This window comes from Bicyclus anynana, chromosome 8, assembly GCF_947172395.1.
Source record: "Bicyclus anynana chromosome 8, ilBicAnyn1.1, whole genome shotgun sequence".
NCBI lineage: Eukaryota > Metazoa > Arthropoda > Insecta > Lepidoptera > Nymphalidae > Bicyclus > Bicyclus anynana.
Window position 1 is genome coordinate 3,283,209 of NC_069090.1, and position 15,928 is coordinate 3,299,136.

A 15,928-nucleotide genomic window follows, 5' to 3' on the forward strand; every position below is an offset into this window, starting at 1 on the left:
AAATTGTTTTGGACAGTTTTATTTTTATTTTATAAATAAGATTCGTGGGAAATCGCAAAACACAGAATTTTGTGACCTTGAATTTCAATATCTAAGGACGCTCACAAGAGATCTTATGAGATTCGGGACAACATTTAGATTCCAAATGGTTTTGGAGTACACCCTGAAGATTATCATGACTGGACTACTATAGTACGATGCAAACTTTATATCGTTTCGGAACATCGTGCTGGACAATGGACAAGGCTCTGGCGACCGACCAATAGCAGGATATCTATATAACCATCTGGGAAACCAGATGTAAGAGGCTACAGCGACCTTACAGTAGAAATAACTCCCTAAAATGTCTGGTGTAGAAGGCAAACCACTGCACTGTTTTCCAAAGAGAGAAATGGTAGTTCGTAACTCAAGGGAAATTTTGTCGGACGATCCGGCGCCACCTATCAGGGTTACACTTTAGCAAAAATGGCCACCAACAGAAGCCAGTGGAAAACATGGACCCGCAGGAGCTTGGGATCCTACCACGATCTTCAGAAATCGAAGAAAGACCGCAGAGAAAGATGTACGACCTTCCAGACATAAGCATATATAGCGCGGAGGCCGGGTGGGCCGTGCTCACCCTATCTTCTAGTGCCCACCTTAGAATTCTGGACTACCGATTGAAAATTCTATGATGGACGCCATAATACAAAATATACAAAGAAAAATCAATATAATCAGTAGACCCGTTTCAGAGGCGAACCACAAACATTATAAACGAAATTTCTTTATTGAGTGTCGACTCTTCTCAGCGGCATGTCAGGGCCACCTTAGAAAATAATCCTAAATACGCCAATCCAGACTTTATAAAGTTTGCATAGGACTACAACTTCTTAAACCAGTAGACTATGTCTAAGTCATCCCCGAGCGGGCACAGTGAATATGTCTGTAGGTGTCCGGACGTAGGTCTTCTCTCTGCCTTCGTGGATAGTGCTCATCTCGCCCGACGTCGACTGTTGACGCACCGGCGCTTTCTTCCCGTTCAGATGCAGTGTTGGCGGTGTTTCCAAGGAATCTAGCGATGGATATGGTGAAGTATACTTTAATTTTGTGAAAGTTGAAAATATAGTACATTTTGTAGAGCTTTATATTATGATTAACAATTTTAAGTTCAAAAACTATTATTACTTATAAATATGGATTAAAATTGGGTATCCTCGAGAAGAAAAATTGGGAAGTATATATAAAAATGTAGATACTACTTATAATCACACTAATATTATAAAGGCGAAAGTTTGTAAGTGTGTATGTTTGTTCTTCCTTTGAGCTGCGGCCACTGAAGCGATTTGGCTGAAATTTTTAATGGAAATAGATTTTACTCTGGATTAACACATAGGCTACTTTTCATCCCGGAAAAATGGTTTGCGCGGGATTATTGAATAGCTGAATTCCACAAGGACGAAGTCGCGGGAGCCGCCAGTTAATAATAAACTTTGAAAAATTAAACTTTGTGTTAATGTCGTACAACGATGTGTAGTTTTGAAGGTAAAGTTTTTATCTCAGTACCTAATATTTAACATATTTAACGATTTTTTGAGCCAGTGGTTTTTATCCTTTTTTATGAGGGAACGTCTTTCATATATCATATCAACATGTATTTTCAAAATCATGATGTACCTACTTCTAAATCACACGATAATTCATAAAATCTTTTACAAACTATAACATGGTTTATGGAAGATCGTCCACTGTTAAAGTAGTCGTTTCCACCACTGCTAATTGCTTTAAGCGGTTTTTAAAATTGGTCAAACTTGATATTTTTTTATCTTACCTTCATCGCCTATACTTTTAGACTTCTTCAACTGCATAGCAACAACACAAGGTCCTTTGGCTAAGGACCACATTGGAACGTCTCTGTTAATAGGTTCCAGAATATTTCGTCTCGACCGTAAAACTAGAGGTAAGTCTAATCTATCACTTTCCCCATTTCCCAATCTCCCCATAGATGGCAGGTCTTCGTTAGCTGGCAACACCGAATCCTTCGCTTCATTTTCTATTTTTGTCATTTGGTTTTCGATGGTAAAAACTTCTTTTTCGTCTTTTATTGAAGGGTTAATATCGTCAGATTTGTTAGTTTCGGTGCTAGATTGAGGTAAGAGACCGTTTCTAGAATGCATTGAGTCTATTCTTTTTGAAGTTCCGTTTAATTTGGGAGTTTCATTCTCTAATGAGAGCGGGGGAGCTGTTGCCATGTACTGGTTGTACATGTTCCCTATAAGTTCTTCTGTTCTCCTGGAAAATTAGAATGCCGTTAATTTATTTTGAGTCCACGCAAAAGAGGTTGCGCGGGCTCTGTTGACTGTTCTAGAACATCCCAGACCTAGAGAACATTCATTCATATAACCAGCCAAAGAGGGAAATACTGATAGAAAATCTGCTGCGAAGTGTAGCACTGAAGAAATCAATGATACTATCAGACAGGCTTGTTATTGCTTGGGGCTTGGGAGCAGGTTGCCATGATGTAAAATAACAAAATCGGAAAAAAAATATGTAACTACCAACCTAATTGAATATTTTTACAGTTTTTATGAGAATAAATAGAAAAATATCTAGTCCACTTATAGGTACCAAAATATTCCATATTTTACAAATTAATGTACTTACAATTTACTGTAACACCGCGTGCTATAAGCATAAAAAGACGTAAGCAATGTGCGTGGCAAATTGCAAATAAGGTTTAGGAAAACAGAGGTTACTTGGATAACGCACTATTTTTGTTTATTCGCGGTGTTTTATCGTGTAAACACATTTGTGAAGTAAAATTACCTGGTAAGAGGTATGATAACAGTTTGTGCACCTCCATCACTCGGATGATACGCGTTAGGTCCGAATCTGTCCAAAGTTGAACTGCGGGTTACCTAATAAAAAAGTTTCTCATCAAACTATTTATTCATCTATGTCGTAGGTACAATCTATACTAATAACGTTAACATAGGGAGCTCCTTCAACTCCTAGACAAGTCTCTTATTAAGGAAGTACCTACATTATATTGGTACAAAATATAACGGATACGTACTAGAGTTTGGCTAATGAAAGTAGAGACTGAAATTTAAAAAAAATTAAGTAAATTCTAAAATTTTAGTGCAAATATTGGAGTAACTGAGTTTAATACTTATAGTTTTGGTAGTAATGTATTCACAAACAAAAAAATAATACAAACAAATTATGAAAACGCATGTTTTTTTAATTGTTTAAATGATTTTTTAAATTTGGCGCCCGATTTCAGTCTTTTACTTTCATTAGCCAAACTCTAAGAATAATAATATAATTAGCAGATAGATAATAATCAATATAAGAATCAAAAATAAGGACATTTTTTTTAGATAAGTAAAATAAATTAATTGTTTAATTATATTTACCTCCATAACTCCTATTTGGGTAGTACGCACGTGGTACGGGAAATTTTTGTTAGCAAAAACTGGCAGTGTTAACAGCTGAAAAAAAACGAAAATCGGCAGATATTAATTACCTATTTCTTGGATCTTATTAATTACTTATACTTATATTAATGGCTGCTCTTTCTATCTTAATTATTCTTATTTATCGGATTATACTGCATACAGAATACAATAAAATATCATTAAATTCTTACCAAAAATGTGATATGTCCACTAAATGTGATGAATAGCAATACAGCTGTCACGACACTCTCTCGAACCCACTTATCTAAAAAAAGAATTAAGCTAAACAAGTTAATTACAATCAAGAGATATAAAGTACAATTTCATTCCGGACATATCTTCATGCACAAAGGGTCAAATATAAAACCAGTCCAATTTAGTTTAAACATCAAACATTTATATTTAACACTTCATTTTAATCTACATCATCAAATAGGAGGTAGGTACCTAGTGTAAATGAGCCAAGTATGTTTTTATTTAAATTGTTAGTCTACTTTTTGGTTGTCAAACTTGGTCTGTCAAATCTCTTAAAGCCAAATATACTACGCGGAATAGATTGATTGAAACTCATATAGCAGACTTATTTGAAAACTTACCTATATATGAATTAGCAGTTAATATAAATAGAGGACCGGCATAGAACCACAGAGTGCCGCATATAAAAAACGGACAGTAGAACATGTTCTGAAACGATAAAAAAATATAATATTGATATCTACTTAAGGTGTGTGCATAACTAACGTTATCGTTTGTCAGGATAATTAACTGCCTTTAAAAAATAATTATAACTCATATGTAAAATTAAAAAAAAAAAAAAAAAAAAACATTTTAATAACGAAAAATTTATTTTTAAAAAAGTTTCACGGAAATCCTAGGGCTTATTATTGCTTTCCATCACACATAATTATTCCATATTGCAAGCTTAAGCAAATTGTAAACCAATATTATAAAGTGTATGTAAGAGTTATTTTTTTTAAAGATTTAAAAAAAATCTATCAACAATGGAATATTAAATTATCAATGAGTTACACAGGCAACTACGCAGGTTAAACCGCTGGCGGTCAACTAGTTGGCCATAAAAAAGACGAAATTCAATTTGCGTGTTACTTTATATCTAAAAAAGAAATATTTTGGTTACCTTTTCTGGGTACTTTCTAACTGTGAAAAACGTAGCGTACGCAAAGGCACACCACGCGGCGACCCTTAGAACGATCAGTCCATATCCAGCTGGACTCTCGTATAGATATAAAACTTCGCCTGGATCAAACGCCTGTAAATACATATATAGTTTGATCAAACATCCACTACACAATGGCGTAGCTCAGGGGCTAGGCGGTGTAACACCCCGGGCCCATCAAGCTCAAGTGGCCGTCTAATCCTAACCAGAAAATCGCGATCGATCTTGGAAAATTTCGACAACGAAAGAGCTGATGAATATTTTTACTTGATAAAACCTAATCAGTTTAGATGGTAGTGGGGCCCCATTTTTTTTCATTTGCACCAGTGCCCTTGGTGACCTAGCTACGCCATCGGTACATTTTTATTTTTGGATGCTTGTGCCTTTATAAATAGTACAAATTTTTTGAAAAATCATTTATTTTTTACTTAGCTAATACGATCTACTGACCTGCAGTTTTAAATGTACAGTTAAATCGTCCATATGTAGTGTCCATCCATATTAACTGTACAGTTTTAATGATTTTAACTGAAAATACGATGAGATAAAACTGTACATCTTCAGTTTAAACTGAAGGTTTGTAGCCGTGAGTAAATGTTAAACATTCATATAATTATGAATTAAAATTTTATACTCTGAACTATAGATGTAAATACGTTTTTAATAAAATTCTGCAGTTTTAAACTATTTTAAACGGTTTAAAACTCGACTAAAATATAGGTTCAGAATCTAAACCCATATTTTTTGCCTCAATTACTAAATTAATGTTATGTAATAAATAATATTAGCTCCTAATTAGTGTATTCATTGTAGAGACATAGTTTTTACAAAAGAATAGTAACATAACTAATTTAGAACTTACATTATTTCTTCTTTTTTATTTTACCACTATTGTGCAATCAGCTGTAACAGCTTTACCTTTCAGTGGCCACTAAGTACCCTCAAACAATTTACATTATCTGCCATACAATTTTTATATTAGTTAAGAGAACTCACCCTAGCCTGATAAACAAAGAGCACGATGTACGTCACTATATAACAACACATAAACACTGTCAATTTCACTGTGAATCCAACTTTCAACCGGCCGCGTGTTATAGTGTATCCTTTCGCCAACAAAATGAGAAGTAACAGGTACAATGTTTCAGATACTCCGCATAGGAACTGACCTGAAAATATACTTGGTTTTTGAAACTCACAGAGTAACCAGAGTCTTTACAAACTGCATGCTGAAGCCGTGGAAACCCATAAAAAAACAAAAGTCACGCGTCCCCTTGGCATCTTGACAATATACAAAATCTTTTTCATAATTTGTATTTCAAAATTTAACACTAAAAACAATAAAAAAATACTCCATCTTATTTCTTTAGTTGGGTCTCCATCTGCCTATTATTCATTAATCTGTGCTCTTAAAATAATATTTTTGGTCACATCTAAAATTAAAATTTTATAATAGCTAAAGTTTTTTTAACAATCTGGGAAAAATCCGCAGGAACCATATATTTTTCAGGGATAAAAACTATGCTTGCTCAATAACCTTCTCTATCTCCCAGTGAAGGTCTCTTAAAATCGGTTCAGTTTTACCAAAGATTAGCGCGGTCAAACAGACAGCGTGAGAGACGGAAATTTTAGATAAATGTTCATTTATCTCTTTTATAAAATCTTTATAAAAGAGATAAATGCAAATATTTTGGATTTACGTCCGGCACTTTAACTGTTGAGTATTTATGGCTTACTATGACAATAAATGCCTATAGCCTTGACCAATTCGTTGATGACATGATATGCGGGCGACGGAGGGGAAGGACTGCGCGGGTGTAAATTCGTACGCGCGGGGCAGATGGAATGACTGCGCGGGTATGAAGTCGTGCGCGCGGGGCACCGCTACCCCCCTCCCGGCCCGCGCGGACCATCGGCAGTGTTACGAACGAATTTGCCAACGTATAGTGGGTTTCCTTAGTAAATTACAGTTTTCCATATAATATAACTAAGGCCGACATATGACACGCAGGCCTATTTAAAAGTGCTTATACATGACATTATCAACTTCCCGATAACGAAATGTTATTGACAGTTTCTCAACTTTTTTATTTAACTCGAAATCCAAACTTGGGCTCCCACTATCCGTAAAGTCTATACAGATAGTGAGGGGCGAATTTTGGATTTCTATACCATAGACTAATAACTACATCCAACAAAAAACGAACGAATGAATGAAGACAAACGAATCTTTACTAACCTACAGTCCTGGCACCATAATATCCGAAGCCGTTATAAGCGTATTTGATGCCAGCTAAGCTTTGCAGCATGACACCGAGGTGCTGCGCCACTATCGACATTAGGAACAACTTGTACGTAGAATGCAAAAGGTGTCGAGCTTTTAACTCTACGCTGCACATCACTACAGCGACCATCACTATGACGTAGGCGAATGTGTATGCCAGTAGGATTGGGAGTACATCTAAAATTTAATAACACGTCATAAAAATATTTTAAACACCTTTTAAGACTCATAATACATAATAGTAAGGTTATACAGACATTCAGATTTAACTGTATAGTTTGATCTAAACAAAATTTCAAACATTAGAAAAAACTGTACAGTTAAAACTGTACCTACACACGAACAATTTAACTGAACAGTTTGATTGTACAGTTAAAACCACATGTAGCCCGTATTACTGAGGTCTCAAAAAAGTAAGAAAAATTAAAAAATCTAATGAGTATAAAGAAAATAAACTACATAGGTAATATTCCCGTTTACTTACAAAATTCATCTGCAGAGAAGTGTTCGTGCCAAAAATCGCCAGAAGGTCCGTTGGTCATTAAGAATTTATATCGTATCTCGAGTCCCTGTAATGCGATTTAAAGTAATATTATTATTTAACAAACTTACATAGTAATAAATAGCTTGTGAGTAGGTAGCAGATATACTTTATTTAATTTTACATTTAAGTAATTAATTAGGTATTACTAGCGGACGCCCGCGACTTCGTCCGCGTGAAATTTAGTTTTTCCACCATGGATTTTTCCGGGATGAAAAGTAGCCTATGTGGTAATCGAGAGAAAAATCCATTTCCATTCTAAATTTCAGCCAAATCTGTAGAGTAGTTGAGGCGTTAAAAAGTAACAAACATCCATACAAACTTTCGCGTTTATAATATTAGTAGGATAATGTAGGTAGGAAACCTACTACTACTTTATGAAATTTTACCTTGCCATCATGAACCAACACACGATGAATTTTACTGCAGCGCTGCAGGCATGTGGGTAGGTTACATATACATCGGGTCGTAGGTGGCTAGCATTAGACTTACCTTAGGGCTATCGCAGTTGCTGACAGCTAAAAACCACCATCTCTCTCTTGCAGATCGGAATCTTCTCGAATTATGACACGAGACAATAAACCTTTCAGTCTTTTCATGTGCATTGCTGGGCCCGTTTTGATTCGACTCCGAATACAGCCGACGACGTCGATAGCGTTCGTAGAGTTCGAATGTCGATCGTTTTATTTTAGGCTAATGAGAACATAGAAGCGATTAATAAATAGATAATTGTTACTAGAAATTTCGTATATTTATTAGAAATGCCAACTATAAATGGCATTTCTAATAAAATCTACAAACACTCATATAATTTGACAAAAATATAAATTACAGGGTAAAACTAAACCAATTGCACAGTAACCTAGGCTTTAGGTAATTTTTCATAAGACCCTTAGTCCACCTAGTGGGGGGTCGCCATTCCAGCACCTTGGGACCCCAACGTCCATCGGCTTTTCGAACTATGTGGCCTGCCCATTGTCACTTCAGCTTCGTGACTTGCTGAGCTATGTCAGTGACTTTAGTTTATTTGCGGATCTCTCTATTTCTGATTCGATCACAAAAAAATTATACTAAAGAAATAATAATGATTTACCTTGCTGTTATTATTGTTATCGAATAATATTTCAACATCCTTTAAATTTTCAAAAAGGCTACCATTTGTCTCTGGACCAATGCTTTCCCATAGTTCGTCTTCAGCCAATGGCGTAGTAGCCAAATCATCCGTCGGTAGCAGCTCATACCAAGTGGTAGAATTTGTATCAACGATGGTAGCTTTAGGTTTAGGGGTGGTAGTTTTAAGAAACTGATCGTAATAAGTGGGATCTGACGGCAACGCGAACTTCGTTATGTTAGAACTACTGTTTTTTGATTTAGTCGTTGAAACAGTAGCTTTTGTTGTCATTTTTGGACTCAACGTAGTGGAACTATAAATAAATGAAACGGTAATCTATACTAATATTATAAAGAGGTAAAGTTTGTAAGTTTGTCACATTTTTTAAATGGGGTAATCTTCGGAACTACTGGTCCGATTTTAAAAATTCTTTCACCAGTAGAATGCTACATTATCAGGGAGTGCTATAGGCTATATTTTATATAGGTATCATATATATTAGCCGAGTTATCACAGTTTTTGTCATACAGGTCGGACCGAAAATCCTCTTAAACAGACTTAATCGCATGCGCTGCCTTAACTATTGTGTAAAATTGAAATTAATGTATGGAAACTTTATGTATCTTTAAAAGTTCTACTAAAAAGTCCGCGACACCATATATCTATCTTCTATATATTAGCAGGTATAGTACCTTTTGTGTTTTAAAAATTATTAATTTTATATACTTAGGTTTACGTCATTATTTATACAACTAAACTTTAATCCTTATTAAAATAAATTATTTAATAATCACAAGGATATTATGGAGATAAGATTTGCCCTTTACAGTATATTAATTACTTAAATAGTTTCGGAGATAATACAAAATATCTAAAAGACGCAGAAATTCCGCTATATGACGCCCGGCGCTTTCATTTACGTAGTTCCCGTTTCCGTGTGAATATGGGGATCAAACATAGCCTATGACACTCGCAAATAACGTAGCTTTCTATTGGTAAAACAATTTTCCAAATCGGTCCAGTAGATCCAGAGATTACCTCCTACAACCACGAACTTTACCTCTTTGTCATACCACCACTCTCGAAGGACTGGACCGATTTTGCTAAGGGTAGGAGTCAGATAGAGAAGTTACAGGGTAGGGTAGGGTACGGGTAGGGAAGCGTAGGTTTAGTGTAGGGGTAGGGTAGGTTTAGGGCCGGGTTTAGGGTAGTGGTAGGGTAGGGGTAGAGGTAGGGTAGTGGTAGGGTAGAGGTACGGGTAGGATAGGGAAGTGATAGGGTAGGGGTAGGATAGGCGTGAGATAGGGGTACGGGTGGGATAGGGGTAAGAAAGGGATAGGGTACGGGGAGGGTAGGGGTAGGATGGGGGTAGGGGTAGGAAGGGGGTAGAGTGTAGGTAAGGTAGGGGTAGGGTAGGGGTAGGTTTGAGGTAGGACAGGGGTAGGGTGGAGGTAGGGGTAAGGTAGGGTAGGGTAGGGGTAGGGTAGATGTAGGGGTTGGGTAGGGTAGGGTTGGGGTAGTGGTAGGTTAGGGGTAGGGTAGGGTAGGGGCAGTAGTAAAGTTGACATCGAAATTTACGCGGACGAAGTCGCGGGCGTCCGCTAGTTAAGTATAAACTCTAAAAGTATGTAAGTAGGTACCAAATATCATATTCGTTAGGTTATTTAATTCGCATTTGGATTCCAATTTTTTAATAGCTGGTCCAAAATTTAGGTATCTAGGCACTTTTACGAAACATACCATTTATGTCTATCAAACATGGTTTTTCTTCATCATATCAGCCGATGGGCGTCCACTGCAGGACATAGGCCTTTTGTAGGGACTTCCAAACATCACGATACTGAGCCACCTGCATCCAGCGAATCCCTGCGACTCGCTTGATGTCGTCAGTCCACCTGGTGGAGGGTCGGCCAACACTGCGCTTACTAGTGCGGGGTCGCCATTCCAGCACTTTGGGACCCCAACGTCCATCGGCTCTTCGAACTATGTGCCCCGCCCATTGCCACTTCAGCTTCGCAACTCGTTGAGCTATGTCGGTGACTTTGGTTCTTCTGCGGATCTCCTCATTTCTGATTCGATCACGCAGAGATACTAACTACATAACATAGCTCGTTCCATCGCCCGCTGTGTGACTCTGAGCCTTCTTATGAGGCCCATAGTTAGCGACCAAGTCTCGGAACCATAGGTCATCACTGGCAACACGCACTGTTCGAAGACTTTTGTCTTCAGGCACTGAGGAATTTCGGACGAAAAGATGTCGCGAAGTTTCCCGAATGCAGCCCAGCCGAGTTGGATTCGACGGTTCACCTCTTTCTCGAAATTGGACCTACCTAACTGGATCATATGTCCTAGGTATATGTATTCGTCTACAATTTCGAGTGCAGCGTTCTCAACTATAACTGGGTGGAGCGATACATGAGCATTACACATTATTTTTGTTTTGCCCATGTTCATTTTCAGGCCCACCTGTTGAGAAACGCTGCTGAGGTCATTGAGCATGGTACTAAGGTCATCCAGAGTCTGTGCCATGATGACTACATCGTCCGCGAACCGCAGTTGAGTGATGTACTCGCCATTGATGTTGATGCCAAGTCCGCCCCAGTCCAGAAGCTTAAAGACGTCTTCCAATGCGGCGGTAAATAGCTTCGGAGAGATCACATCTCCCTGACGCACTCCTCGCTGCAACTGGATTGGCCTCGTAGTCTGATCCTGAATACGGACTGACATAGTGGCGTTTTCGTACAAGCACTTCAACGCTTGGATATACCTGTAATCAATTCGGCATCTCTGCAATGACCTTAGCACAGCCCAGGTTTCCACCGAATCGAAGGCTTTCTCATAGTCAACAAACGCTAAGCAAAGTGGCTGGTTATACTCGTGAGTCTTCTGTATAACCTGCCGCAGCGTATGGATGTGGTCTATGGTACTAAAGCCTTTTCGGAAACCGGCTTGTTCGGGAGGCTGGAAGTCGTCAAACCTATTAGCGAGACGATTCGTAATGACTCTCGAGAACAATTTGTAAACATGGCTTAGCAGCGAGATGGGTCTGTAATTCTTCAGCAAAGTGTTGTCACCTTTTTTGAAGAACAGAACCACCACGCTCCTATGCCACGCCTCAGGCGTCGTGCCCTCGTGAATGACGGAATTGAACAATCGCTGAAGGACTTTAAGTATCGGTTTTCCACCCGCTTTCAGGAGTTCTGCTGTGATTCCGTCCTCACCTGGCGCCTTATTGTTCTTCAGGTGTTTGAGAGCCACACTAATCTCGTATAGGCTGACGTCCGGGATATCTTCGGTATAGTGTCGGGTCAACTTGGCTCTGGGGTCTTTAGCCAAGTTGTCAACAGGCTGCTGAGTAGTCGTGTATAGCTGTCCATAGAACTTTTCGACCTCACTTAATAACTCGGGCTTGGAAGAAATCAGATTACCGTGCTCGGTCTTCAAACGCGTCAGCTGCCTCTGTCCAATAGACAGATCTCTGGCGAAAACTTTCGAGCCGCGATTGTTTTCAATCGCATTTTTAATACGCTCGGTATTGAAGTTTCGCAAGTCGCTGGTTTGCGACTTAGAGATCTGTCTACTGATTTGTCGGTATTTTGACGCATCTGCTGAAGACTGTAATCTCATTTCTTGCCTCTCTTCCATGAGTTTAAGTGTATGGTCTGAGAACTTTTTGGTTCTTTTCGTACGGTGGGTCTTATAGAATTTAGACCCAACGGAATGGACAGTTTCCACGAACCTGTTGTTCAGATCGTCCACAGTTTCGCAATTTGCTAGGCAATCAAAGCGGTTCTGCAGTTCTAGTTGAAAGGACTCGGGGTTTTGGATATGGGCACGAGTAGGTCGGAGCGTAGACTTCACCAGTCGATACCGTTCCAGCTGAACGTTGATATTCAACGTGCCTCTAACCATTCGGTGATCGCTACCGGTTTTCACCCTATGGATCACAGAAACATCGTTGAATATTTGCCGTTTGGTAGACAAGATGAAGTCAATCTCATTTTTCGTGGAACCATCGGGGCTCATCCAGGTCCATTTCCTGTGTGGTGGCTTCTTGAAGAAGGAGTTCATCATAAAGAGGCCCTCCTTCTCCATGAAGTCAGCCAACATTTGGCCCCTATCGTTCCGTTGCCCATACCCAAATCGTCCCACTTTCAACTCTGAACCGCTACGTTCGCCCAGCTTTGCGTTAAAATCCCCCATCACAACATTGTAATAAGAGTTTGAGGCATGTATGGCTTTAGAAATATCCTCATACAATACCTCTACCTCCTCGTCGGGATGTGTCGAGGTCGGTGCGTAAACCTGTATAACCTTCAACGAATACCGTTTGGTAATTCGGAGGACTAGGAACGCTACCCTGCTCGACACACTCTCGACTTTTACAACATTGTTCACGAGGGACTTGTGAACGATAAATTCGACACCACCCTGGGACTGTTGGTCGCCCTCCCGGTAGTAGAGCATGTTGCCGGATTCAAGTATTATCGAGCCCTCCCCCTCTCTTCGGACTTCAGACAATCCTATGACATCCCAGTGCAACTTGCTCATAACTTCTTCCAGCTCGATGACCTTTTCGTCGGACCTCAAAGTGCGTGCGTTGTATGTTGCCAGGTCTAGTCGTCGGGGTTGGCAGCGGAATCTCTGCCGGAGATTCTTGACACCCCTTGCCCCGCCGTTACGTTGGTTTTTCTTACCCACCTGGAATTGAAAATTTGCAGCAGATCGAACCCCAAAAGTATTTACAATCAAAGGAAATGCAAAGTTACCTTACAATTAATTGTATGTACCTTTTAGTAGATGGCACCTCTTTATTGGCCTGGGTAAGGATGCAGCCTGAATACTCAGTATCGGGATAAATTAATTGTATGTATTGTACCTTTTCGTAGATGGCACCTCTTTATTGGCCTGGGTAAGGATGCAGCCTGAATATTCCGTATCTGGATACCAATGGGACAATTTGATTATTTGATTTTGTCCAGCTTTATTTAGCACTGCCTCACGTTCCTTGCATGTCTAAAATGTAGCCCATAACAAAATTGATTAAGCAAGCCTTCGCCACGCCAAGTTTTGCTGGGAAGAATTTACGGAAATCCGCTAGGGGCAACACCGGTGGGGGGGTACATAATTTATTTTGAATTTTCTATTGACAACAACTTCAAACCTAATTATAATGAAATTAATTGAAATTAACGGAATATAATCTAGGTACCTAAAATATTTAAGTATTGAACGCAATTTATGATAATTTCATTAGAGAAATGAGAACATATATTATGTACATTTGTATCCCCATACCGCTACTGCCCTTAGCGCATTTTTTTAATCTTCCCAGGAAACCTTTTTTCCTGGATTACATAATTATGTAGGCACTTATCTTCATCGTCGCTTCACTTCACTGCTGAACTTCGGTATTTTGTGGGAATTTCCAATCACAGCGTTTGTTTGCTTGTCATTGAATTTATATACCTACTACATGCTATGGTTTTGAAAGCGTAAATACTTAATACCTAATCTAAGTTCACAAGTTACCTTACTACTGTGATAAACCGACGGCCACTGACTGTCCTCGTCGTAGTACAACAATAAGTTCGGTGTACCCATATCCCTCTCGAACTCTATCAAATATTCAAACTGACCATCCAGAGATAGGAAGCAAAAGCGTGCCAGGAAAGCCCAATTCTGAAATTACATAAAGTTAACATTTAGTACTATGAAGCCAATAGCCCAGTGGATATGACCTCTGCCTCCGATTCCGGATTTGTGGGTACAAATCCAGGCCGGGGCATACACTTCCAACTTTTCAGTTATGTGCATTTTAAGAAATGAAATATCACGCGTCTCAAACGGTGAAGGAAACCTGCATTCCAGAGAATTTTCTTTTGCGGATTGGCAGACTTCACACATGCAGAGTATTAGCATGTGTGAAGTCTGCCAATCCGAATTGGGCAAGCCTGGTGGACTATTGACCTAACCTCTCCATTCTGAGAAGAGACTCGAGTGCAGCAGCGAATTGATAACGAGACTTTGAAGCTGGAGCGCAAGACATCGAGTGTGGAGATGCAAGTGTCTGGATGCTAATAAAACTTGAATCGAAAAATAGTGTTTCCAGACCCACCATATATTTTTAAAAACCTATCCAACGACATCCTCATAGATAATACATATATGAACCACACTACGTCATAAATGAGTAAAAATTCATCCCCACTTTACATGTAGGTGAGGTAACCTAAAAAAATGTTTTTTTAAATATTACCTCTTTCGTATCCACCCTGCCCTCGACCCACTTGCCGCAAACTAAAGGAAGCCCCATCAGAAACAAATACACCGTTGCCGGGACCATATTGATTAAATATTCTATAACCAGGGACTCATTGGTGACGCCTGAAAATTATACATTTTTCTATTTTATATTTATCTTTATAGGTATAATGTATACAAGAAAGTTACCTATAAGTGCACATTTAACATAATTAGACCATTAAACCATTATATATATAGGAAGCAAGAGGTCATGTCTGATAGAATAGTGATGGGAGAACTTTAGAAAATCATTGCGTTATTATTCAAGGCGGATTGCAAGCTAGGATTATAGGTCTTAGATTACAATATTTTCAGAGACATTTACACTTATAACATACCTTGTTAGCATAATAGGCTGTGCAAAGATTTATGATTTGATACAATTATTCAAACCAATTATTTATTATAGTAGATAAAATGCATACATATCAATTTAATTAATTAATAAAACCTTACCTTTTGAAAAATATCGTCAAACTTCAAGATAATTGTATAATTCAAATAAAAATCTGAGAAGGCAATCATTTGTAGTAACTTTCCGTGATTTGTTTTGAAGCCAAGTTTTGTTGTGTGCCCAGTCTCCATGGATACGCGTCCTTATATCGTACGCCGCGTTAATTTGTTAATTTATTTATACGTATTGCGTACTTACGAACAACGAATTAATATTAAAAGTAAAGAGATTTAATTTATAATTACTAATTAAAAAAATATTAATGAAATAGGAGTAGATACACTATACAGTAACAATTTATAAAAACACAATTCTTCTTTTTACGGTTTTTTAAGACCTGTGTTTGTGTGTTTGGGTCGATCCAGCAATTTTGCCGCCTTTTACAAACACCAAAAATACTTCTTTTTATTATTATATTAGTATAATGTTAGAATAGTATAGTTTTTTGAGCCTAGTTTGTTAAGTAATAATACCATAGTCTGGCAAGTTCGTTGATGACACTCCCATGATATGCAGGCGACGGGGGGAAAGGCTGCGTTTGTGAAATCGTGCGTGCGGGGAAGTAAGGTGCATCAGTTGTGAGTTTTTCATTCATCGCTACACGCCCCCTGGCCC

At 38.5% G+C, this 15,928-nt stretch overlaps 1 protein-coding gene across 1 annotated transcript; it reads right to left on the minus strand.

Annotated features, from left to right (window-relative positions):
• Positions 1-805: 805 nt before the first annotated feature.
• Positions 806-14,899, minus strand: LOC112051968 (transmembrane protein 145). Its single transcript, XM_024090837.2, has 15 exons — positions 14,813-14,899; positions 14,086-14,235; positions 13,433-13,569; positions 8,536-8,866; positions 7,935-8,135; positions 7,386-7,470; positions 6,857-7,078; positions 5,614-5,786; positions 4,579-4,710; positions 4,037-4,124; positions 3,632-3,705; positions 3,399-3,473; positions 2,806-2,897; positions 1,811-2,271; positions 806-1,054 (listed from the first exon to the last, which is right to left on the minus strand). Exons 1-15 carry the CDS (start codon positions 14,897-14,899, stop codon positions 897-899), a joined length of 2,466 nt encoding a protein of 821 aa, XP_023946605.2. The 3' UTR covers positions 806-896.
• Positions 14,900-15,928: the final 1,029 nt, after the last annotated feature.